This window comes from Bufo bufo, chromosome 2 (assembly GCF_905171765.1).
Source record: "Bufo bufo chromosome 2, aBufBuf1.1, whole genome shotgun sequence".
Taxonomy (NCBI): Eukaryota; Metazoa; Chordata; class Amphibia; order Anura; family Bufonidae; genus Bufo; species Bufo bufo.
The window spans coordinates 461245218-461272717 of record NC_053390.1 but is presented as its reverse complement, the minus strand read 5'-3'; the positions used below and the strand labels follow the sequence as shown (position 1 = coordinate 461272717).

Below are 27500 nucleotides of genomic sequence, written 5' to 3'. Positions count from 1 at the left end.
AGCGCCCCAAAGAACGCCAGCGAAAAAGCCAGTCTAAACAAACGGACCTCCTTCACTGAATTACACACACCCCTCAACTGCTCCCCCAATTCCAACAATAACGCAAACGATACCGGCCTCCTGGTATCCACCCCTGATCGCAGCCTACGCCATCCTTTTAACGCCTGCACCACCAGAAACGACTTAGTAAAATCAAACATCCGTCTCATTTTAAAACCGAAAGCCAGCCCAGCCATACAACCATTAATTTTACTAACTGACCATCCCTCTTCCTTACAATGGCCCAAAAACATCAACAACGCTACCTCCAAATCCTCCATCCTAGCCCCCAGATCCACACACCAAGCCTCCCAATGATCCCAAGCTCTGACATACATAGCCCATGTACCGGGCGCCAACGACGCTTGAATGAGCCCATTCACGGTTCCTCCAGCAGATCCCACAGGCAAGCCGGACAAGGTAGGCCCGTAGCTTCCGCGTCCGGAGCCAACTGACGAAAACGATCCCACTGTGAACGAGAGAGGGCGTCAGCAATACAGTTCTCCACCCCCGGGACATGCACCGCCACCACCCAGGCATTAAGCGACAGGCACTCCAACACCAACCGCTGAAGAAGCCGTACCACTAAAGGCGAAGATGCCGACAAACCATTTATAGCCTGCACCACCCCCATGTTATCACAGTGAAAACGAATCTTCCTATTCCGAAAACGGTCCCCCCACAATAACACCGCCACCACAATTGGGAAGAGATCCAATAACGCCAAATTCCTCACCCAACCGCGCTCAAACCACCCTACCGGCCACTGCCCAGCACACCATTGGCCACCACAAAATGCACCAAAACCGGAACCACCCGCCGCATCTGTAAACAGCTCAAAGTCAAACGAGTCCATCACATCCCCCATAAATAACGAGCGACCGTTATACTTTTCCAAAAATGACAACCACACCTTTAAGTCCGCCCGCAATTCCTTCCCCAGCCGAATGTAGTGACGAGGCGAAACCACACCTGCTGTCGCCCTAGCCAGTCGTCTACAGAAAACCCTTCCCATAGGCATGACCCGGCAAGCAAAATTAAGTTTCCCTAACAATGATTGAAGCTCCCGTAGCTGCAACTTCTTCTTCCTCTGGGCATTCACCAAATTCCCTCTTAAATCCTCTAATTTATCTACTGGCAGTCTACACTCCATCTTTTCGGAATCAATCACAATCCCCAAGAAACTCAATACCGTTACCGGACCCTCCGTTTTTTCCGCCGCCAACGGAACCCCAAACCAACCAAAAAGCGAACGTAACGTTTCCAACAACAAGGAACACACCCGCGAACCCGGGGGGCCTATACACAAAAAATCATCCAGGTAGTGAATCAGAGATGCACAACCTGATGAGTCTATCACAGCCCATTCCAGAAACGAACTGAACGTTTCGAAGTAGGCACATGACAAAGAGCACCCCATGGGCAAGCATCGGTCCACAAAGAAACCCCCCTCCCAAAAACAGCCTAACAAATGGTGACAATCCGGATGTACCGGCAGTAACCTAAACGCCGCTTCAATATCCGTCTTTGCTAGGAGTGCCCCCGCCCCAAAGCGCTTCACCCACGCGACCGCTGCATCAAATGACGTATACACCACCGTACAAAGTGCGGGGTCAATACCATCATTGACCGAAGAACCCTTTGGAAAAGACAGGTGATGAATAAGCCGAAACTTATTCACCTCCTTCTTAGGGACCACTCCCAGCGGTGACACTCGCAAATCCGCAAAAGGCGGCTCCTGAAACGGTCCCGCCATCCGACCCAACAACACTTCCTTATTTAGTTTATCCATCACCACCTCCGAATGCTCCCTAGCCGAACGCAAATTCTTTTTTAACAACACTGCCCCCCCTGGTACAAACGGAATCCTAAACCCCTCCCCAAACCCTGCCTCAAGCAATACCGCCGCTGCCCTATCCGGATACCTAGCGAGAAAAGGCACCATCCTTTCCAGTCTGACCGGCGTCGCCCCCTTTGCTATTGGCATCCCCTTTCTGCTTCCCGCCCCTAAAGCATCTTGCCACTCCATGGTTCCCCCCACAACCTGAGCATTCGTGTTTAAATTTGCATTTAACCCCGAATCTACAGTTTCCTTCATTAAAGGCAAAGCACAAGCCTCTTGCTGAGGCCGACGCCATGCTGGAAGACCCCCCGCTCCCTCCTTCCCCCCGAAAGGGCTGCCCAGATCTAACAGGTGCCGTCACCCTCAGCCATAAGGCAATATCTTTGTGATCCCACCTTATGTCTGGACGCACCGCTTTTCTCTGCCGGAATTGTTCATCGTAACGCAACCAGGCAACCCCCCCGTAAACCCTATACGCTTCGCCTATAGCATCGAGATAACAAAACAGCGCCGAACAATTTTCCGGCGCCTTCTCCCCAATCACACTCGCCAAAATAGCGAACGCCTGCAACCAATTAGCAAACGTCCGTGGAATCAACCTGAACCGTCGTTTTTCCTCCTCATCTTTTTTACCCTCGTCCTTTTTTGCCCTATCTAGATTAAACCTCTCCAAGGGGAGCAAAGAAAAAATCTCTACATACTCCCCCTTCCAAATCCGCTCCCGCACCTCCGCCTTCAAATGAGCCCCCAAAGGCCCCTCAAAGCAAACATACACCTCTCCCTTTGCCTTATCGTCCACCCGCACCGTCTCCTCCTCCGCCTCAGCCCCCGCCTGCGTCTGCACTGACACCCCCACTCCCGGTAATGCCCGCCGAGGCTCACCCCCCAACCCGAAACCTCCCGACGGACCCTGTACACCCCACGCCTGTAAAGGGGATCCCCCCGCCACCCCCCAACTAGCCATCAATCCCGCCAAACCCCCCAACAATTGCCCTAAACCCCTGCTGACATCCGCCTGCGGGCCACTACCCCCCCCAACCCCCATGCCCTGCATTACCTGCGCTAACGGTCCCCAAGTAATCTCACCTGGCTGCCTGGGTGCTGTGTCCCCATCAGCCGCGATTCCTGACTCCAGACGAACCGTCCCTTGAGGCAGATCTTCGGATCCCGCCGCCAATCCATCTTCATACTGTCCCCTGGAAACGCTGGTACCAGGGACGATGCGTCTCTCCACGACTGGATCCTGAGGGGCAGAGCTCTCCTCTTCACTCTGCCTCCTGGCAGAGCTGGGGTCAGCAGCAAGGCAGCACTCTCTATGGCAATCTGGATCCGTCCTGCTGCATCTTCTCCCTTCTGCCTGTCCCCTGGCCAGCCTCAGACCAGGGACGCTAGGGTTAACTGAGGCACGGTGGGCGGAGCTACTGTGGGCGGAGCTACCCCTCACACACTGAACGGAGGGCCTGCTGCTCGTTTCTCCTTCCCTTGCAGCAGCCCCGTATTGCAGCCTATTCCTCCCACGCCGGGCGGTCACCCCCCTGCCAGGAGTTAGGGGGGCCCCCGCCGCACCTGGTCCAGAACCCCCGCCGCTGCCGCTGGATGAAGGAGATGGCCGGGCCCGGCCACCCCTGGGGCTCCGCCTACCAATTGGATTCCTTCCACGTCGGGGCCTTGAAGCAGCTGGCACCGGAGGCGCCCGACGTGAAGGGTCCTGTGAAGGGCTCCGGACACGGCGCTGAGCCCGAGGGGGGGATGAAGAAGGACTAAAGCGCGCCGGCGGCCTTGCCCGCCGCGGCCGTATTAAAGGTGGCTGAGGCAAGACAGGAGCCTCAGCCTCCCCCCTCAGCAACAACCGAACCTGCTCCTGGGCCCATGCCGATCCGTGGACCGCTGCTGCCGCCCGCAGCTCCTGAATCGCCGCTTCCAACTGCTCCATCTCTGCAACAGGTCTGGCCAGCTTTCTCAGGTAACCAAAATGGCTACCGTCCACTGTCCCCCTACTCTATTTAACCCCTACGCTCCTCCCCTCCTGCTCAAACCCACCAATACGACCCCCCTGCATCCACCCCACCCCCTGCTACCCCAATCCTAATCTCCCTGGGGCTCACTAACCAAACCCCCCGTCATGTGGGCCTACCCTTAGGGGCCCCCCTTTCTCCCCCCTTCCAGTCCGGCCATTTCCTGAAGCTTCCTGGATCTACAAACTACAGTCCATACAACTGTACACACTCAATGAGGTTACAAAAATTGTTTTATAACCTTGCCAGATCGCTCCACAGCCATCTACGCATCTCCCATGCCTGCAGAAAACAAAATCTGTCAATGGAGGGGTGCAGCTAATAGCAGGCTGTAGTGGTGGCCTGCTCTCTTGCATCATGTCTGACTTCACATGTGACACAAGGGTACAGGTCACTGCCACAGCCTGCCTTTGGCTGCATCCTCCCGTCAATGGATGTTTTATGCAGGCAGGGAAGATGTGAAAACTGCCATTGAATGATCCAGATGGAAATCAACGTCGGAGACCAGGTAAGTATGCTCTGTGTTGTGGGTCCGGGCATTTGTAAGAGGGGGGGGGGGGGGGGGGTGGTATTCAGTCTTGGATAACTCTTTTTAGAAATGCAAACTGACTTTTTTCATTTATTTTATTGAAAACATTAAATGAATGGTATGTAACAAACAATTTCAGTTGTGCACCATAGGATACAAGTAGGACACAGAGAATCAAGAAATTGATGCAAATTAACACCTATGTACGAAGTTAGGCAAATTATCACATAACCCTAAGGAGTAAAATACAATCAAGAATTCATTTTCTAGTTTCATGTAAATCAAGTTTAACAACCATATACCATTACTGCAATACAGTAAAAACATACAAAATTGTGTGTACAATATTCACAAACTACTTCTTATATAAAGTCTTTATTATATATTCACTTTAAAGTATTAAAAGGGTGTTCATTGTCGACTAGAATTGTTCTGATTCTGATGATCACTACTCGAGGAACTACACAATGTTAAAAATAACAGAAGGATAAACAATAAATGGTGACCAAAAGAGATATATATATTTTATTATACATGAACTATACGCATATTGAAGGAATGACAGAAATACATCATTAAGGCAGACGTATCTCTTAAGCTGGCCATACATATTAAATGTTTGCGGCCAAACTCACTGATTTTGGGAGGACTGGTCAAGCATCTACAGTATAACGGGACCTCCTGACTCTCAAGATCAGATGTTGCAGGAGTTAAAAATAGGCATATTGGATTTCAACTGCCCACCCAATCCTTTTATAAGAAATGTGATTTTTAAAAAAAATAATGATAGTCATTTATGTGAATTCAGTAGAGAATCATGCATATGATTGCATATCTGAATGAAATGTACCTCATTAGTATGCACTCTGTTTTACTATGACCTACTCACTTCAAACAGTGTATCAGGCATCTCTTATATATGCTAAATAGGGGGTGAAAATTTTCATTTTCTGTAATGAGCAAATAAGGGGAAGAGACAAAACGGGACTGGAGAGACCAAAGTGTGTAAAGTGTCCATGTATGGTAATTTTATTTTCCTTGAAGTTTCTGCTATAATCTTAGTTAGCTATAATTACTGTTGGTTCTATGCTTGTATTTACTTCTTCCCTTTCCCTATCTCCACGTGATTGCCAAAAGTAACTGTAACATCAATTTTCCTATTTATATAATACACAGCAGTTCCACAGTGAATGAAAATGAGTTGGGTGCAAGGGTATCAGACCTTGATAAAGGGTTCCAGTACACATAAAAGGAAAATCCACACATTCCAATGTGAATTGTGTCAAGCAATGTGGTCTTTATTCACCCATGTCACTGCAATGTTTGACGCAATTCATATTAGAGTGCTGCAAATATTCTTAAGATTCTTTCCTACTACTAAGCATGCGTGTGTATGAAAGGATTGGAAGTGATATCTCTCTGTTGACAGGTATCTTACATGAATGGCCAGGCTTACACTGCTGAGTTTGTGACAGAAATAAATGCAGATTGTGTGGCATTAACTGTAGCTTCATACTGATGATTGCTATGGGTGCAATAAGATATCATTGGTGTAATGTCTGACCCATTATACATGCTGTATCATATGGACAACAGATACTTTACTGATCAGGTAAAATGTACACATCATCTTCTTCTTTGTTCATGCCTTCCATAAAACTAGGTTCTGAGTAATTGTAATAAATCCCCTGGGTGTTGGTGTAAATTGGTTGGTCACCGTCATTGATCTCACTTTCCAGATATACGTCTTCCTCTGCTGTATGTTTGCTGCTGGTGAAACAAAGAGAACAATGTGAAAGTGTACCTGAGTAGAAAAAAAAAAAAAAAAAGAAGCAAAACTGTGCTTCTTTGTAAAATCAAAACTGCAAAAGAATATGTATTTTTGGGCTTCCCTAATGCCTTCCTGAGCCATATTATTCCCTGTTTCAGCTTCATAGCTAGATGCATTTCTCTCACAAGCAGGAACATCTCCCTTCTGTGGAATCTGCCAGTAGTTAGTATAGTGACCTCATTTCCCTTACTTTACACTACTTTTGTTTTGAGCTCTGGAGTAAGTGAAATCACACTCACTGACACACAGGAGGCTCCTGCGACCTTAAGTGTAGAAGCAGTTCTTTTATCAGGCTCAGCAAACTCTGATAAGTCCCCACTTCCTGTGAACCATCTTTTGTGTCTGTTACTAGGGACAGATCTTACCAGTAACAGGCAGTGGACTTTTGGTGGAAGTGAGACCCCTAGTGGCCATGCCTTTATAGCTTTTTTTCAGGTGGATGCAGGCAGAAGTGATTTAGAAATGTGCTAATTACACTATTGTCTATTAAATGAAATGAACTTCGGTGAAAGTACAGTGACTCTTAAAAGTTGATCATGGGTATACTATATACCATATCTATAATGCATTTCCATCAAGCGAATCATGACCAATCATAATTTGGGATCCTGTAGAAACAGAAGCCATAATCCCTGTGTGGACAAAAAGGATTAAAGGGTTTTGTAACTAGTTCAGTCCAGTTCTGTACCAGTTAGTAAAATTGCTACTGTATTGCAGAACCAGCGTCTGGCCAAAATTTCCACTAGTTCACAAAACAACTGTCAATCACTAGGGCTAGCCTTGTTTTAGTTGCCCTGTTCCCCACCTATGCCTACTCTCTTAACAGAATCAATTAATGCTGCCAGCCTTCTACTTTGGCTAAAACTGTCTAATGTATACCTGTATAGTGCCTATATCTGTGCTTAAAGCATAAATCATGTATGTAGTATATGGAAGTATTTATTGATACATCAAAGTAAGGGTGAGTAGGAACATTTAGAGGCTACTCCATGCTTGCACTGGTACCACAAGTGGAGTAGATGTTTGGTTTAACCAGGGGACACAGTAACATTAAGATAGAAGTTCTGTGCATCAAGACAAGCTACTATAATAATCCAGAAGGATGATGACAAAAGCAATAATCAACATCATGGGCCAGATTTATCATTACTCTGACAGCTCACTCCACTTTCACATATGGCTAAAGTCAGTTTTAGCCAAGTCAGATTTATGATCGGCCCTTTAAGACTGTAATAAATCTGGTTTGACGGTAGCAGTTTATCCGTCAGTAAGCAGCTTTACAAAAGTCGCACATCTTTACGAAAAAGTCGCACGTTTTTATGAAAAAGTCGCATGTTCTATTAAAAAGTCTCATAAGATAAGCATGGTCCTCACTGGAGTGAAATTGGGACTTTTTTGCGACTTTTTTGCGACTTTTTTAAATAGTCCCAATAGTAAATCTGTCTAGAGATTCATTTACATAAGAAAACACGCCCACTTTCTGAAAACTGGCGAGCATAGTGCAGAGCAGAAAAAAGTCGCAAATTTGTGCGCAGTTTTAGCGTTTGGGACTTTTTTGGGACTTTTTCACTCCATTATTCTGACCTAAGCTAATGATAAATCTGGCCCCATGTGTCTTTAGAAAATGACCTATTGTTTAAATTAAGTTTTTATGCTACACCTATTTTTAAAGATTTTTTTATGATTTGAAATCAATTTTTCATGTCACTGTATTTTAAGTGACTGTATCTTAGAAGCCAGTCTTAAGAAAGGCCCATAGCTGGTGGTGGATCTGCCATGAAGAGTCGTAGGAGTCTCCATAACTTTGGCGCATCCAACGACAGTTCTAAATGTAAGATCGCTTCCGAGCTGTCTTACATTTAGACCATTTTCTACACCTGAAACAGGCATATAAAACAATGATTACGACAGGCCTACCGGCTCTTCCATGTCCACACCACACCGGCAATTTTAGACCTGGCACAAGCAGGACAAAGTTACAACTAACCGTTGAGCCGCTAATATAGGCATATTTCAGTATAGTAAATGACCTCTTGAAATCCTGCAGTTTTCGCACCAATAAACCTAATAGCAGCACTATTACACAGCATTCACAAGAGGTGATTCTCAAAGTTTTATATTTTCTTTCCTTGTACAATGTCCTCTGCACAGGTCACAGGACATGCCTAAAAAACTCTACTACTGAAGTCAATGAGGTCCCCTCCTGACCATTGTGTCTATGGCTTATGGTGGCTGCTGTAAAGCAATTCTTTAAATGCTCTTAAGCTCAGGCAAGATGGCAGCTCCCATAAATTTGTTCAGGAACTAGAACTTTACAAGAAAAACAGATCAGAAAAACAGATATGTGACAAAATCAGGTTTTAACTGGCAGAATAAATATAGGTGAAAAATTCCCTTTAAGGTTACATTTAGAGATGAGCCAATCGAAGTTGATGAAATGGAATTCGATCCAAATTTCAGGAAAAATTTGATTTGCACCAAATCCGAATTTCCTCACGCTTCGTGGTAACGAATCGCATTTTTTCCAAAGATTTCTGCTGCACATGTTGCAAAGACTTGAAAACTATTATTTTGCTGAATAGAAGTTCAGGGAAAGAGCATTAGAAGTGTAGGGAAAGGATAGGGAGGAATCATTCTAGGGGAGTGTACAGCCTGCGTAATAGGAACAATCCTTTTATACCTTGCTGCACTGACTGGGAATCCAAATGGCAATTATACTGCTGGTTAAAGGTTTGCAATAGATGATACCTCTGTAATTCTAGCAATCCGTTCTCTTTTTTGGGGTGTAATTGCTGTGTGACACAGCCATTGACAGGGTGTATTACTAGGAAATATTTCTGCATCCTATTAGCCCTTGTGAGGTGCAGTTATATGTTCTAAAGCCTTTTTTGGCGTGTATTATTATTGAATATAGTGCTATATATTCGTTTTTTTAGAATATTCGTCATTTTTTCCCTTCTGAAGTCATGATTTCTCCCTGCTTAAGTTGCTTGTGGGCCAATGACTCATTGGCCCACAAGCAAGAAGCAGGGAGGAATCATGTGTTCAAATGGAAAAAATGACGAATATTCTAAAAACGAATATATAGCACTATATTCTATAGTGCTATATATTGGTTTTTGACTCACACCTGTATTGAGCGTGCAACATTCACATATTACACGATCATTACCTTGCCGATTTTTGAGTAAAATATACGAATTTGCAAATATATGATGAATATTCTACAAAATATTTGCAAAATATCACGAATTCGAATATGACCCCTGCCATTCATCACTATTCCTTAATAGCATTTAATAGGAACTTAATGGGGGTATAGTGTGTAGTGAGGCCCACTCCTTTCATCCGACTAGGCAGCTCTGCAAGTGGAGGCAACCATTCCTGCTTGCATTCTAGGACATGTTGTTTTCAACTATTTTAAATCACTCCCAGAGAACCCCATTATCTATGGCAGGCCTGAGAACATTTACAATACCCAAGGCTGCCATCGCAGTCAAATGGCTCCCACAATCTCGTTGCTGGTCAGGTTTCTTGATCAATGTGAGCAGTCCACTCCTAGTCATAACCACTCAGATGCCATTGTCATCTAGCATCTGAGGAGTTAAATGATGCGCACATTTGTCCAGTGTGGATGGATGCATATTCCCAGTAGCTTGGTCCAACCAGTGGCAGCTATTGTGCAGGTCACCCAATAAGATTTAGTGCACTAAAAGTGGACATAATAGCTGGTTGAGCTGATAGGAAAAGCAAAGAACAGGGGTCCCCATAAAAGGTAAAACTGCAGGTACCTTCTGGCTACTGTCCCCACCAGATATTTTGTGTACATGTATGGCAGATGTCAGTAAGGGGTTAAACAGGCACATTGAAGTAACCCAAAACATCTTGTCTTGACAGCATTACATACTGTATAGGGACTTTTTAACCCATATGCCCAGAAAAAGTAATAGAATGATACATGAATCTGAAACACTTGCTCCCGTTGGTTTGAATGCAGATACAAAGATTTACGGTTTCACTTACAATATCTATAGTAGGCTCCTTCCCACATGAGCATCCTGACTTGGTTTGACATCAATCCCAACATAGGCACTGTATATGGTTCTGAAGCAATCCTGTTCATGTTCAACTAATTATGCTTAAAGTACTGTATGTTTGCTCATGCATGTAAAAAAAATTCAAATAATGTATTATTTATAATTTTTTAATAATGTGTAGTTTACAAATCAAACCATGTCTTAATCTTATTTCGCAATTTATATTTGTGGTCATAACAGACTTCGTCTTAACAGTTTTAGCAGCATGCAGCCCATAGAACTATCTATTTTCTTATGCATCATTAAACTAGAATCTATATACAGTATGTTCTCTATTCAAATAATCCCTTAGATCAGTGGTATTGGATCATTTATGTACTGTAAGTGGTATTCACAGTGTGCGTTATTGGTGGATTGAAAGCATTCAATAGTATTTTGTCCATCAAAATTACAATATCCACACTGGAAATCTGATGGACCTCTTTATAATCAATGAGATCCAGTGGGTTCCGGGATTAATTTTTTTTTTCCTATGCCAGAATTGCAGTAGATTTGAATCTGGCCAATATTGGAATTCGTGTATTTAGGAATATATATTTAGTTCAAATGGAACTGTGCAAATGTTTTATTTATTTTACATACATATATGTTTGAGCTTTGTTATCATTGAGTACTTGATCATTTTATGGTTATTACCGCAGGGTATATTTTATGCATCATTAACAGAATAAATATAAGATACTGCAAAAGTCTTGAGTTCCAATATCTATTAGTTTCTGCATTTATTGATTGTTGCTCTAGGTGTACAAGACACAACTGCTCACTTGACTCTAGTCTACACCCTTGTCTATGCAGTCAGTGAGCCAACCTAATCTACCTATATGCATTTCACCATATTCTTAGTAAAAGGAACATGCCTAATATTTTCTGGGTGTTAGATGGCTGCATCTCCAACAAATAAAGTCAGATCAGATGGCAGAGTACTCTTCCATAGACCCTATGGAAAAGTGGCACGCTCGAAGATTATATCAAAACAGTTTACACAGTAGTAATATAAAACAAAATTAACACAACCTCCTACCTTTGAGTGCTTGGTTTATGCTCATTTCCCATAAAGCCATGAGATTTTGTTTCAGTAGCCCGCAAGTGATCAACAAAAACATTTTCATAATCTTTTCTCTGGTGTGGGCTTAAAGTGGTCTCAATTCCTTCCGTATTCCTTGACGTGTAACGTTGTTGCACATGAGCAGGTGACTTGTCTGTGGCACCCTTGTTTTCTAAACTTGTTGAACTTCTCTTCCACTTCCACATATACAGAGCTACACCTCCAATGATCAATCCTATCACCAATATTGGTAAAACAATGTACAGGGCTAAGTATTGTTTTCCACAGTTTTCTTCATAGAAGTCCTTTAGGTTTATCCACTCTGAAGACATTTGGCACATTGCAGACAATTTTGGGTATTTTGTAGCATTGCCATTTAAATGCATCGAAATATTGCTGACCAATTCACATTTGCAGTCTATGGTCAGGGTAACAAGAGTCACATGGAAAACACTTGCAGGAACTTCACGTAGTGGATTACCTTCAAGACTTAAAATTTTCAGCCTAAATGAATTTATGAGAAACATTTCTGGTAAGCTCTCTAGACTGTTGTTACCTAGGTGAACTTCTTCCAAACCAACAGAATTAAATAGAAAATCTTCAGGAAGTCTTATAAGATTATTATCAGAAATATCCAATTTGATAAGTTTGTCATAACGACTTTCCTGACTCGTTTCAATAGCTGTGATGCTTTTATGCCTTAAGATTACTTTCGAACAATTGTTGAATTTTGACCAAATGAGTATAGTACCATTTAATGTATTACATGGATTGCTTACAGCAATGGTGTATGCAGGTGTATACAGAAAGGTCATCAGAATCATTACCGTCCACATCTTCTTTTCTAAAAGACAGAAACATTGTTATTTATTATTATTTAAAATCTAACATGTGAAAGTAAGGTTTAAGATGGAGGTTAGACATGGTGCCCCCCAATTCCATCAACCAAAGCACACACAATTTGCTTTATCTAGGTGAGTTTTACACTTTAAGGAACAAATATAGAAGATCATTCTACTATTTGTACAATGTAGGAAATGTGTATGTGTTGCTCTCCAGCACAATTTTATTGACAATAATATATACAGTACTTAAAGGGGTTGTCACCATGATGAAATATTGTATTATAAATACTCTTATGTCTACATATTGTGCTGCTACATACTGGATATTGCAACGTCTTTTGTTTGCTTGATTTCCGCTTCAGAATGTCCACCTAATTTGTCCAGTGTGTGCGGATGAATATGCCCAGTAGCTCTGTCCAACCGGTGGTGACTATTGTGCAGGCCAGGCAATAAGATTCAGTGCACTAAAAGGGACTTCTTTTCACACTGGACATATAGTATTAGGTAGTTGTCCTGACAGGGATGCAAATGAACAGGTGTCATAAAAGGTATGTACCAGCAACATCTGAACACATGAGTATTTCCTAAGAATAATTCAAACTGATAAATAGTAATCAAAACATGTAACATCATTGTGGAATAATTATTTTAAAGTATACATTTAAATAATTGAAAACCAAAAATAAAGACGATGTAGGACAATGTTTTACCATAATCACATATTTGTTCATAACCATGCCCACAGTATTAGTATTTCCTCATCAGTCTCACAAACAAACCAATGGTATACAGTGCACAAAAGACCACTGAAATGCCACACCAGACCACACAGTCATCTTTAGGTGCCCACATAACAGTCTGTATATTATCACAATTTAATTATTAAAACAGCGGTGCCATATTGTAATCACAACTGATGTGGTTGTGGCCACAAACAGTGAGCACATAGAATGTACAAATTACTGACACATGACCAACAAAACAGTACCATATAGTGTTCATTTAGTACAATGTGTTGTGAGAATTAGCAGCAGCATGCAGGTGGCAGTTTCTGTTTTCAAGATTTGCTGTATTAATGTTTTTAACTGGATTCCCTTGTACTAAAAAGGTTTGTAGGCGACCAGTAACACAATAATAAGAAAATGTGCTAACTGCCAAAATATATTTCAAAAGGATAGTCTTTTGGCAAATACTAGACCCATTATAGGATATGGACATGCATACATCCCGAATTTATAGCAGCTGTCTTCCAGTCCCAAGGCCACTTAAGAACGTATTGATTTCAACTGTAGCTGCATCCTCAGGATGCAAATAGAGTTAAATACAAAGGTGGATTAGGAAGCAAATAGCTCTCTGCTCTACTATTCTCTGCTCTGTGCTCTCCCTGGCAGCAAGCACAGTACGATGACTTCATTGTGCAGTCTGAGCTGTGTTGGAGAGCTCTCAGGCTGAGGATCATGTCCTGCCTGTGTGCTCTCAGGCTCAGCTCAGCAGGTGTGATGACATGATCGCATGGTGCCTTCTGTTGGGGAGAGCATGATGTGATCCATTCATGGGAGGAATAGGGCTAAGTGAGTATTGCTTTTTTTAATAATATTGTGTGGGGAGTACTATGTGGGCAACACTACTGTAAGGAGGTTATAACTACTTGTGGGGCACTATGGGGGCATTCTACTGTGTGGGGAACCTAAGGTGGCATAACTGCTGTGTGGAGCACTCAGGGGGAGTAACTACTAAGTAGGTCACTATAAAAAGAATACTGTAACTACTGTGTAGGGGCACAAAGCGCCTTCTCACTGTGAGGTGGCACTAAGGGGACATACTATAATGATCGGTTCACTAAGGCAGCATTCTACTGTCTGAGGGCAGTAAGGGAACATTCTACTGTGTGGGAGTGTAAAGGGGGCATAACTATTGTATAGGGGGCAGTACGGAGGAATAATTACTGTGTGGCGACTGGGCAGGATTGGGCATGTATAGACAGGCAATGATTGGAGTTATATGCTTGTCTTAGTATAAACAAATTGCTGTCATTGTCCCTCCTTGGACTTTCAAAAGTATGGACATGTTCAGCATATAAATCAAAAGAAATTACTCTTGCTTATCTGGGAATATGTACTACAACCAGAGCTGAATTAAAGGTAGAGCGCCCAGGGCACATGCCATGGGGCTTCCACCACTAAACAGTTAGTAGGGGTCTCAATCGGATCTGCAGGTTCAGACTGATGCCCCTTCCAAACCTGCAGGAGCAGCAAGTTGACTGTCTACCCCCACACACATCCTGTGAGATTCATAGTGCAATATTGACATTACATGATCCTCTTATGCAGTGGACTGCGGGCACACTATATAGATATATACATTTCAAAACTGTGTACCCTTTCAGCAGCATTTACTTCTAATTGTCAGCCTGCATCTTTACTTTCTGTGGTTTCAATTTGCAAGTACAGGCAGAGTCTGGCAATTACTGGTAACTGCTGAACGTGACATTTGACCATCGTCCTACGTGTAATAGCACCCTAAAGTTCCTTTTTAGAAATAAAAAGTATTCTGTGTAGTTTGCATCTAGTGTTGAGCAAAGTAAAGCATTCGATACAGAATTTAGTCCAAAGTTTAGGAAAAGCTGAATTTCCTCGTGATACGTAATAACAAATCAGGTTTTCCTAAAAAGGTGGCTGCCCGGAAACTCAAGATCACCCATAATGCTGTGTAGCCAGCCAATCCACAAGTAGCTATCCCTTATGATGTCACAGTCCTATAAAAGCCTCATCCAGCACTCTGTCTGCCAGCGTCCTGTGAGGTGAGCATAGTGAAAGGCGTGGGAAGCGCTCAAGTGTTGCTGCAATAATCCAGTGACCATGTTTGATCCATCCACCATGTTCAGCATCTGGTTTTAACCTTAATAATTTTAAAAGCGAAATACCAATAGGTTCATAGTAGGAAGGGATCTCACATGAGATTAATCTCCATATGAGATTAAGGGCATCCCTGTTGTGAATCCCTGAATTTTATTGCTTTGAGGAAGGTTTTCCCACCTAAATGCTGCGTATCATCTCTGGTACCATCACACAGGAGGACTGGGGCTACTGCATACACACTCTGGCTCCCTCGATCCCCGCCAGAGGGATCGAGGGAGCCAAACAGCAGACACCCAGCAGCCATGGCGCCTGTTGACAGAGTGGCCTGGCTATACCTGATTTATAGTGATTTGTGAAAATTTTATTTGGAACAAATAGACTTTCTTGGTGAACTTCGGCGAATTGTCGAATCAAATTTTTCAAAACTTTGCTCATCTCTATTGGCAACCATCAAGAGAAAAAAAAAAACATTTTAACACTGCAGTGTACTTCAGTACAGTAAAAAAAAATGGTCATAGGCATAACTATAGGAGTGCAGAGGAAGCAGTTACACCTGAGCTCTATTGCCTGCAGAGACAAAATTGACATGCAAGGGAATATCAGTGTTTATTCTCTCTACTGTGACGTCAGTGTTTATAATTATTTTAAAGGACAGCCACTTTAAAACATATCTCTTAATGCTGCCAACAGCAGTTCAGGAAAGAAGGGGACCTGCAAAATCATGTACAGAAAATAGAATTAAAAAAACTACAATCAGAAAATAAAAAAGTTATAAAAAAGACTACATAGCACTGGTTTTAATTAGTAAGAAAACATATCCGATACACTCCCTTTAAGCTTTAATATTTAATTAATACCCATTTGCTATGACATCACTGGGATAATTATTTCATAGCACCATAGTGTGTAAGGCTGAAAAAAGATGCATCCATCCAGTTCAGTCTATTATCCTGAGAAATGGATCCAAAAGAAGGGAACAAGTCTAAATCTCGCAATCAGTATAACTTCTTGGATGACCAATAGGGATGAGCGGATCCGTGGATGTTCGAGTTTGCTGGGTTTGGCCGAACTTCGGGTCAAAGTTTGTGTTCGGGACCCGAACTTGACCCGAACCTGAACCCGAACCCAAACCCAATTGAATTCAATGGGGACCTGAACTTTGGTGCACTAAAATGGCTGTAAAATAGTCATAGTAAGGTCTACTGTAGAGGGCTGCAAAAAGAAGCAAAATGGAGGTAAGAGCAGAACAGTTGTCCTGCAAACAAATGTGGATAGGGAAATGACTTAAAATAACATAGAATAGAAAAAAATAAAAAATAATAATCTTGAACTAGGAGGCGGAGGTCAAAATGGAGTAGGAGGTTGAGGAGGTGGTGGACGTGGCAGTGCAGGTGGAAGCAGCGGTGGAGGAGGAGGTAGCTAACACTGTTTTTGTAGTTTTTAATTTTTTATTTTGCTTTATTAATTTTTTTATTTTTTTTATAAATTTGGGAAGACCCCAAAACATTGGGGTGCAATGCAAAGAGAAAGTGCGCTGGAGTATAACAATGGCTGGGTGAGGCCGGTATGCTTGTCTACTTAGCACAGGGTACGGACAAGTCCTGTGGGATCCATGGCTGGTTCATATTAATGGACGTGAGCTTGTCCACATTGGCTATAGACAGGCGGCTGCGCTTGTCTGTGATTACCCCCCCGCCATGCTAAACACATGTTCGGTCAATACACTTGCTGCAGGGCAGGCCAGCACCTCCAAGGCGTAAAGGGCAAGCTCAGGCCATGTGCCCAATTTGGAGACCCAGAAGTTGAATGGGGCAGATACATCAGTCAGTATGTGTAGGCATGTGCACACGTACTGTTCCACCATGTTGGTGAAATGCTGCCTCCTGCTAAGACGTTCAATATCAGCTGTTGGTGCTGGTTGTTGTGGCGTGCTGACAAAGCTTTTCCACATTTCGGCCATGCTAACCCTCCCTTCTGAGATGCTGGTGGTGCCCCAGCTGCGTTGGCAACTTCTTCCTCCTCCTCTGCCTTCGCCTTGTTCTTCCACTGAGCCCTCACTGTCAGATGTGAATGCCATCAGCAGCTCATCTACCAGCGTACGCTTGTACTCGCGCATCTTCCGATCACGCTCCAGTGACGGAATTAAGGACAGCACGTTGTCCTTGTAGCAGGGATCCAGCAGGGTGGCCACCAAGTAATCAGCACTGGTTAAAATGTGGGCAACATGGCAGTCGTTGTGCAGGCTTCCCAGAGGAAACGACAAGCTGTCCTCTGTGGGAGGTGTATAGTCTGTGTCCTCTGTACCCCCACCATCTACGCTCCATTGATGCTATAAGCTGCTTTGGGAGCCTTCCTGCTGTGAACACGGTTCCTCCTCATCATCATCATCATCCTCCTCCTCCTCCTCATCCTGCAGAACTGTGCCCTGGCTGGACAGTTGTGTACCTGGCGTCTGTTGTGCAGGAACCCACCCTCCAAGCCACTTGTAAATGACTGGCCTGATAACTGTGGAAATGATCCCTCTTCCTCCTCCTCTTTCTCCTGTGCCACATCCTCTTCCATCATTGGCTGAAGTTTTTTTTAAGGAGACATAGAATTGGGATAGTAATGCTGAGGACAGCGTTATCGACACTGGCCATGTTGGTGGAGTACTTGAAACAGCGCAACACAGCACACAGGTCCCGCATGGAGGCCAACTCATTGGTGGTGAAGTGGTGCTGTTCCGCAGAGCGACTCACTCATGCGTGCTGCAGCTGAAACTCCACTATCGCCTGCAGCTGCTCGCACAGTCTCTCCAGCATGTGCAAGGTGGAGTTCCACCTTGTGGGTATGTTGCATATGAGGCGGTCATCGGTAAGGCCGAAGTTACGCTGCAGAGCAGACAGGCGAACAGCAGCAGTGTGAGAACGCCGAAAGCGCACACACACGGCCCGCATTTTCTTCAGCAGCTCTGGCATATCAGGGTCATGTTTCAGTAACCTCTGCACCACCATATTCAGCACATGCGCCAGGCAAGGGATGTGCGTCAAACTGGCTGGGCCCAGAGCTGCTACGAGATTTTGCCCGTTATCGCACACCACCAGGCCAGGCTTGAGGCTCAGCAACGAGAAATGTCCTGCAATCCTCGGTGGCGGAAGGACATGCGCCAAACTGCTATCCGCCTCCACTGCATTTACCCAGTGTGCTGTTAGGGAGATATAACCTCCCTGTCTGTGCTTACTGGTCCACGTATTGATAGTTATGTGGATCTTGCCACAGATGGTGTTGCGCAGTGCACACCTGATTTTGGCCGCCACTTGGTTGTGCAGGGCAGGGATGGCTCGCTGTCACCGCCAGACGTTCTTCAGAACCTCCTGCTTGAGGTTCTTTTGTTTTGCTTTCCTTTTGTCATCTCGTTTCCCTCTCTCAGCTGTCATCTAGTTGCACTGATTGCATCCCTTTAAATCCCCTCCCATACTGCATCACTTTGCGGTTTATACAACTTCCTGGAGTGTGCTGATGCTAGAAACTGTTACTACTGCATCCACAAGATAAGTCTGTTTCTTTATTTCTGTTTTCCTGTGGGCTTGATCTTAGGTGACCCTGACTCCCTCTGTATTAAGTGTAGGGAGCCAGTGGTCGTGTCCCCTCACTATTATAGGGTGTTCAGGTGTCATACAGTCAAGGAACAAGGGTATGCAAATTTCTACCATTGAGATTTTTGCATAGGCTGAGCAGTAAGGGAGAGAGCTAGCGTTGTTACAGGGCTTACCCTTTTGTTCCTTAGTTTTAGATCAAGTCAGTCGGATCTTCATTTGTGTCTTCTAGTTTTCTGTAACACCATCCGTGACACTCGCCTTGAAAAGTAGTGGTGGCTGGGAATAACGTACTGTGGGACAGCCACCGCCGTAAGGTTTTTAAAAGTCTGTGTTCTGGCCTCACCATTCGTACACCGGAATTCGGGTTACAAAATGACGCTGAATGTCCTGTCGCCTACGTGCACCTGAGGTAGGTGTTTCATTTGGGCTTGTAGCTGGCACAGATCGACCACGTCCTCTCCCTGCAACAGGAGCAACACGACCAGGGCCACGTCCCTTATTTGATGTTCTCCTCATTCTTTGAGGTCACCCACCGAACTAACAGACAGAATAACTATATTAATTTCCCTGTCACGTATAAAGTGCACGTTTATCTCACACCAAAAATGGGAATATGTCACCCACTGTACTAAGAGACGGATTAACTATTTTAATTTCCCTGTCGCATATGCAGTGCAGGTGTACCTCACACCAAAAATGGGTATATGTCACCGGCCGAACTAACAGTCAGATTAACTATATTAATTTCACTGTCACATATGCAGTGCATGTGTATCTCACACCAGAAATGGGTATATGTCACCCATCAAACTAACAGATGGATTAACTATTATATTTTTGTGTCAGGGGTACAAAAATGGTGCATTACACCCACAAAAAATAACTATAGGACACCCACAGAATTGACAGCCATATTTATTATTATATTTCTGTGTCAGGGGTGCAAAGCTGGTGTATTGCACCCACAAAAAATCATTATAGGTCACCCACAAAACAAATAGCCAAATTTCTAACCATAGGCGTCGCTACAGGGAGGCAATTGCCCCCTAGGTTATTCCTTGCTCCCTCCCCCACTGATTCCCCTTTAAAACGCTGGCCGCCACCGCTGCTAGTACAGTGGCAATCTGTCAGTTTTGCCATGCTGCCTTCACTACGGGCTCCTCGGCAGTCGGCAGCCCATCTTTCCGCTCCCATCTCAGCTGCTATTGGCTGGGAGGGAGTGGGCAGCACTGCCATTGGCTGCCTGTGAATTTCAGCCTAGCAGGGCCTGCAGAGGCAGAAAAGAACGCAGCTTGGGGATTTAACACCAGGAAACATCGTTGCGCGCCCCTCCCCCTGCCACCACACGAAGGCATGAGGACAGATCACATCAGAACTGTGAGTACCTTTTCTATCTGTGATGCACCCTTGACCAGTGCACCCTGCGTTATATGCACCCCTGACCAGCTCACCTTGTGTTACAAGCACCCCTGACCAGCACACTCTGTGTTACATGCACCCTCCTGACTGGCGCACTCTGCGTTACACGAACCCCTGACCGCCACATTCTGCATTACAAGCAGAATAAGTAACATTAGTTGCACACACCAACAGCACCCACAGGGTTATTTCACAAAAGGGTGAAGAGTTTGGAGAAGTCAGGAGAAGTGAACAATATTGGACAACATAGCTGATTTGAAAAAATTTCTCCAATTCAGCTCACTTTCCTATTCAGTTATGATTGTTCCCTTCTCCAAACTCTTCACCCGTTTGCGAAAAATGAGCGTCTGTTCATTGGTCTTCTTTAGTGACATGTTTAACATATGGGATTATTTACACAGCCCTGGTGTTTGCTGAAACTGCTTTAAACTATAAAGAAAAGTTTTTGAGAGTGTTCCTCTCTTTCTCAGATCTGAAGCAATACCGAGGAAGAAAGGAAAACTCTTGAAAGCTTGTCTTTTAAGTATTAGGTTAGTACAATAAAAAGGTATCCTTGCATACCGCAATACTCTCGTATTTTGTAATCTTATTTATATATACTTATTTAGTTTTTTTCAGTAGTATGATTAAGTGGTGAAAATTATTAGTGCTCCCCAATTTTGGACTGTGGTCATCTTATGTGCCCCCCCCCCCCTATATATTGTTCCTAGAGTCGCCACTGTTCCTAACACTCTCCCTTGCTTCAGCTGCCTGCTTCCTGTCCCTGCACTACTCAGAGCTGATGGGCGGTGCTACATGTGATCCAGCTTGTATAAAGGCTAGGTCACATGATGCACCGGCCAATCCCAGCCTGTCACCGCCAGTTCTGAGAGAAGGTCTGTTAGACGTTCTTCTCTACCTCTTGCATGAGGTTCTTGGTTTTGGTTTCACTTTGTCATCTCTTTTCCTTCTCCCAGCTGTCACCTATTTACACTAATTGTCTCCCTTTATATTCCCTCCCATAATGCCTCACTTTGCGTTTATACTTCTTCCTGGATGAGTTGTTCACTGCTGGAGGCTGCTACTGCTGATTCCTCAGATAAGTCCTTTTCATTTGTGTTTCCTTGCTGGCTTGATTCTAGGTGACCCTGACTCCATCCGTATTAAGTGCAGGGAGCCGGTGGTTGTGTCCCCTCACTATTATAAGGTTTTCAGGTGTCACACAGTATAAGGTACGTGGGCATGCAATCGTCTAGCATAAAGACCTTTGCATGGGCATAGCAGTCAGGGAGAGCTCTAGGGGTTTTATAGGGCTCACCCATATGCTCCTTAGTTTGGGATCAAGCCAGTCGGATGTTTATTTATAAGTTCCCGCTTTCTGCAACACCATCCGTGACATTTTAAACCGCCATAACCGTCTTAAGCATGGATCCGGTTTCAGCCTTGATTGACCGCATGCAAGGTCTTTCGCTGGAGGTAGCAGATCTCCGTAAAACTGTGTCTAAAACTGCTGGCGTTCATGGATTTTGTTCCAAGCCTAAGATCTTGCTTCCGGATACGTTCTACGGGGGTATTGAGAATTTTGTTCGCTTTAGAGAGGCTTACAAGCTCCATTTTCGCCTACTTCCCCATTCCTCTGGTGATGAGGAGCAGAGGGTGGGGATCATCATCTCGCTGCTCAGGGATAATGCTCAGTCTTGGGCCTTTTCGCTGCCGGTGGGGGCATGGCCCCTCCGATCGGTGGATGAATTTTTTGTAGCCCTGGGGCAGATATATGATGACCCGGATGGTATTGCTCTGGCTGAATCTAAACTGCGTCTTTTATGCCAGGGTAAACAGTTATATTGTTCAGAATTTCGGAGATGGGCAGCTGATACTGGTTGGAATGATGCTGCACCCCGAAGTCAATTTTGCCATGGTCTTTCGGAAAGATTGAAAGATGCATTTGCTTTTCATGAGAGACCAGCCTCGGTAGAATCTGCCATGTCTCTAGCTGTTCGTATTGACAGGCGTCATAGAGAGAGAGAGGAGACTACTCCTTCCTGTCATATTCAGTCCAAGGACAGTGGGGCTGTCTCATTCAGTGTGCAGGGGTCTCAGTCTCTCTAAATCCCCTCTGAGACGGAGGCCATGCAGCTGGGTTTGCTTGCCTCTGATAGTAGAGGATTCAGCTCTCAGAGGAAGGTTTGTTTCTGTTGTGGGGGTATAAATCATTTGGCTAATGTTTGCCCCTCTAGGAGATTCATGGAGTTTTCTGAGGGTTTTAAAAGAGAAACAAAAAGAAAAAAAACCCTCTAAAAACTTTCCATTTGCTACTATTGGCAAGGTTGATGCGGAAAATGAAGGTTTGCCGTTTACTTGTAGTTCCCGTTTTCTCCTACCTGCCAGGGTGGCGCTAGACAGCAAGAACATTGTTTGTGAGATTTTTGTAGATAGTGGAGCAGCTGTCAATCTCATTGATAATCAATTTGCAATAATGCATGGTTTCCAGGTATGCACTTTGGAAAAGGATATACCTGTTTTTGCTATCGATTCCGCTCCACTTTCTCAAAGATCGTTAAAGGGCATAGTTCACAATATCCGTTTGACTGTAGGTGACGCTCATGTTGAGGATATCTCATGTTTCGTCTTAAGCGGATTACCTACTTCTCTAGTGTTGGGGCTACCCTGGCTCACTAAACATAACCCCACCATTGATTGGCAAGCAAGGCAAATAAATGGTTGGAGTGAGTTTTGCAGAGAGAATTGCATCACGGCGTCTCTTTCAGAGGTTTCTACCAAGACTGTGCCATCTTTTCTCTCTGAATTTTTGGATGTGTTTTCAGAGAGTGGTGTCCAGGAGTTGCCCCTGCATCGGGAGTACGACTGCCCTATTAATCTCATCCCAGGCGCCAAACTGCCAAAATCACGTTTATACAATCTCTCCCAACCTGAAAGAGTCGCTATGCGAACTTATATCTCTGAGAGCCTGAGAAAGGGACACATCCGTCCCTCGAATTCATCTGTTGCCGCTGGTTTTTTTTTTTGTTAAAAAAAAAGATGGTTCTTTAAGACCTTGTCTGGATTTCAGGGAGCTGAACCGTATCACAATTCGTGACCCATATCCGCTTCCTCTGATCCCGGACCTGTTTAACCAGATTGTTGGGGCTAAGGTTTTTTCTAAGTTGGATTTAAGAGGGGCATACAACCTGGTCAGGGTCAGGGAAGGGGACGAATGGAAGACTGCCTTCAATACCCCTGAGGGTCATTTTGAGAATTTGGTTATGCCCTTTGGTTTGATGAATGCTCCGGCCGTCTTCCAACATTTTGTGAACAGCATTTTTTATCATTTAATGGGGAAATTTGTACTGGTGTATCTAGATGACATTTTGATTTTTTCTCCTGATTTCAAGACTCATCGAGACCACCTACGTCAGGTCTTACTGATTCTGCGGGATAATAAATTGTACGCTAAACTGGAAAAATGTGTGTTTGCGGATCCAGAAATTCAATTTCTTGGTTATCTCATTGCTCGGAGATTCTGGTGGCCGGCTCTTCGTAAGACGGTTGAGGGTTTTGTGGCAGCCTGCGAGACCTGCGCTCGTGCCTAGGTCCCTCATTCACGGCCATCTGGTTCTCTCCTCCTGTTACCCATTCATTCCCGTCCTTGGACACATCTGTCCATGGACTTCATTACAGACCTGACTCGTTCCTCGGGGAAGACTGTGATTCTGGTAGTAGTGGACCATTTTAACAAAATGGCGCATTTCATTCCCTTTCCTGAATTACCCAATGCTAAGACGCTGGCGCAAGCGTTTGTTGATCACATTGTTAAATTGCATGGCATTCCTTCAGACATCATTTCTGATAGGGGCACGCAATTTGTTTCCAGATTCTGGAAGGCCTTCTGTTCTCGCTTGGGGGTTCGGTTGTCGTTCTCTTCTGCTTTTCACCCGCAGTCAAATGGTCAGACCGAACGCGTCAATAAGAATCTGGAGGCATATCTGCGCTGTTTTGTGGCGGAGAATCAGGAGGATTGGTGTTCTTTTTTGTCCCTTGCTGAGTTTGCTTTAAATAACCGTCGCCAGGAGTCCTCTGATAAGTCACCATTTTTTGGTGCATATGGGTTTCATCCGCAGTTTGGGACATTCTCTGGAGAGGGGTCTTCTGGTTTACCTGATGAGGAGAGATTTTCCTCGTCTTTGTCATTTATTTGGCAAAAGATTCAGGGTAATCTGAAGAGGATGAGTGACAGATAAGCGTGTGGCGGATAAAGAGATGTGTGCCTGGTCCGGACCTCAATGTGGGTGATCTGGTGTGGTTGTCTACAAAGAATATCAAACTGAAGGTTCCCTCCTGGAAGTTGGGTCCTAAGTTTATTGGGCCTTACAAGATCTTGTCCGCCATCAATCCCGTTGCCTTCCGTCTTTATCTTCTTCAGACTTGGAAGATCCATAATGTTTTTCACAGGTCCCTATTAAAACCTTATGTCCAACCCACTGTACCCTCCTCTTTGCCTCCTCCTCCGATTGTTGTTGATGGTAATCTTGAATTTCAGGTCTCTAGGATTGTGGATTCTCGCATTATCCGCGGTTCTCTCCAGTACCTCGTTCATTGGGAGGGTTATGGTCCTGAGGAGAGGATGTGGGTCCCAGTGGCGGACATTAAGGCCACTCGTCTCATCAGGGCTTTCCATAGGTCTCATCCTGAGAAGGTGGTCTGAGTGTCCGGAGTCCACCCGTAGAGGGAGGGGTACTGTCACCGCCAGTTCTGTGAGAAGGTCTGTTAGACGTTCTTCTCTGCCTCTTGCATGAGGTTCTTTGTTTTAGTTTCACTTTGTCATCTCCTTTCCTTCTCCCAGCTGTTACCTATTTACACTAATTGTCTCCCTTTATATTCCCTCCCATACTGCCTCACTTTGCGGTTTATACTTCTTCCTGGATGAGTTGTTCACTGCTGGAAGCTGCTACTGCTGATTCCTCAGATAAGTCCTTTTCCTTTATTTGTGTTTCCTTGCTGGCTTGATTCTAGGTGACCCTGACTCCATCAGTATTAAGTGCAGGGAGCCGGTGGTCGTGTCCCCTCACTATTATAGGGTTTTCAGGTGTCACACAGTATAAGGTACGTGGGCATGCAATCGTCTGCCATAAAGACCTTTGCATGGGCATAGCAGTCAGGGAGAGCTCTAGGGGTTTTTTAGGGCTCACCCATATGCTCCTTAGTTTGTGATCAAGCCAGTCGGATGTTTATTTATAAGTTCCAGCTTTCTGCAACACCATCCGTGACACAGCCATGCCATTACTAGGCATTGCTGTGATGGCTTCTAAGTGCCCACAGCTCAAAAGCTTGTTGATAGCTCATAGTTGATGCCCCCTTGTCACAGTCCTGGGTATAAACAGATGATGTTAGAGATCTCGTACAACATTTTTTCAAACACAAAAGCAAATCTTACTCAGAATAAACATCCCATGTCATAAACATTTGTCTATCTTTCACGGTCTCACATCAATCCATAAAGAGCGTTCCACATAATGAAGACATTTTGGTCACCTTTAGGCCCCTTGCAGACAAGCGTTCCTCCCGCAGCGAGTCCGCATCGCAGGACACAGCCTGACTTCCAAGCAGTGACGGGATTCACATAGCATTATATTGATTTATGATGCTATGTAACCCTGACAGTTCTGGAATGTATTGGATAACACTGGCAGCATTATGCTAGTGTTATCCAATACATTCCAGAACTGTAAGGGTTACATAGCATCATAAATCAATATAATGCTATGTGACACCCAGCAGCGCTGGGAGTTCAGGCCGGGAGCTGCATTGCAGACTCGCTGCAGGAGGAACGCTCGTCTGCAAGGGGCCTTAATGTTGCAGCCTACCCAACGTTCCTTTTGATTGTTTGATCAAATACCATTGGGTTAAAGTAAAAGGCCACACTACCAACTCAATCTCCAAGCTAGAGAGAAGTTGGACTATGAAATGGCACAATTTTTTAAAGAACTCCCCTCTTTAAGCCTTTCGGCTTCTCTAAGTCCCCACGACATTTAGCCCTTTAAGTTCTGGAGGATTGACCCCCTTGATGGAGTCATGGGCTGCGACCAATGTTGCAAAAGGCATCTCTTTGCAACTGTAATACCCCAGAGTGGCATTATCACCTCTTCTTTACCCCCACTATCTTGGTGCAGCAAGTGTCATCTCATATATATTTACTGTCATTTCCTGCAATGTGTGTGTATTATGAGGATTTGCTCTGGTAGGCAGGGTAAGCGGACGCAGTACAGAGGCAAAACAAGTTCGTAAATCAAAATGTCAGTGTCTATTCAAACAAAAAGCAAAAGAAAAATATGTCTCATTACAGTCTTGGTGTTAATTCGCACAATGAAAATTCCAGAGAACAGACATGTCACCTTGCTAGCCGTTTTATGCCCGGCAGTCCACAGCATGCTTTAGGGGGCCTATTTCCCAGTGTGCAGCCCTTATGTGGCTCTCAACCATCTAGCACAGCACCATGCTTCTGTCACGACTGTATGTGAGCAACAAGAGCATACACAGTAAATAGAGCTACTGACTGGACCCAAACTAGGGAGGATAAAGGGTGACCCCTGTCAGACCCTCAAAGCTCTCCCTATGCTGCTAAAGCACATGCCCGGATCCAAATAGTGGAACGAGGCATGCCCGCGTACCTAAGACTGATGACCACTGTAACCCCTACAATAGTGGAAGGGGCACGGCCACCGGTGCCCTGCTCAGTATATGGAGGGAACCGTGGTCGCCTCAGATCCAGTCAGAAAATAAACAGATACACTACAATGTCTGCACACTTAGCTGAAGGAGCTGCAGCAGCAGAGAAGACGGATCCAAAGACAGCTGGCAATATCCGGAGTACTTGCTGCAGCAGAACACAGGTCCAGTGAAATGATAGCTTACAAGTGAAGATACTCAAGCAAGAGCTACAACTAAAATGAGAAATATAATCCACACCCTACAAAAGGAGGAGGGGTGATTTAAAGGCAGGGAAATCAAACGCAGGAGGAACAGCTGGGAGGAAGGAAACAGAAAGTAAAAACCTCATCACAGGGGCGGAGAAACAGAGCAGTGAGAACTCCTCCAAGCTCTAGTAGTGACATCATCACAGGGGTGGAGAAACAGAGCTGTGAGAACGTCTCAAAGCTCTGGTAGTGACAGTACCCCCCCCCTCTACGGGTGGACTCCGGACACCCAGGACCCACCTTCTCAGGATGAGCCCTATGAAATGCCCTGATGAGGCGAGTGGCTTTAATGTCCGACACCGGAACCCACATCCTCTCCTCAGGACCATAACCCTTCCAATGAACGAGGTACTGAAGAGAACCGCGGACAATGCGAGAGTCCACAATTCTGGAAACCTCAAACTCGAGATTGCCATCAACCAAAATCGGAGTAGGAGGCAAAGAGGAGGGT

The 27500-nt window shown here is 44.6% G+C and overlaps 1 protein-coding gene across 3 annotated transcripts in view; it reads right to left on the bottom strand.

The window, feature by feature from the left end:
* Nucleotides 1–5846: 5846 nt before the first annotated feature.
* The window catches only part of LRRC25 (leucine rich repeat containing 25), a 150054-nt gene continuing 128400 nt past the window's right edge, over nucleotides 5847–27500 (bottom strand). Inside the window, exons 1-3 of one of the 3 annotated variants that reach the window (XM_040417648.1) lie at nucleotides 18891–18920; nucleotides 11376–12245; nucleotides 5847–6196 (exon numbers count right to left, since the gene is read on the bottom strand). In XM_040417648.1, coding sequence (XP_040273582.1) covers nucleotides 6028–6196; nucleotides 11376–12235 — 1029 coding nt within the window. In that variant the 5' untranslated portion in view covers nucleotides 12236–12245; nucleotides 18891–18920 and the 3' untranslated portion in view covers nucleotides 5847–6027. Of the gene's footprint in view, nucleotides 6197–11375; nucleotides 12246–18890; nucleotides 18921–27500 lie in introns of those variants that run through there. The other 2 variants (XM_040417647.1, XM_040417649.1) reach the window with 2 other exon arrangements.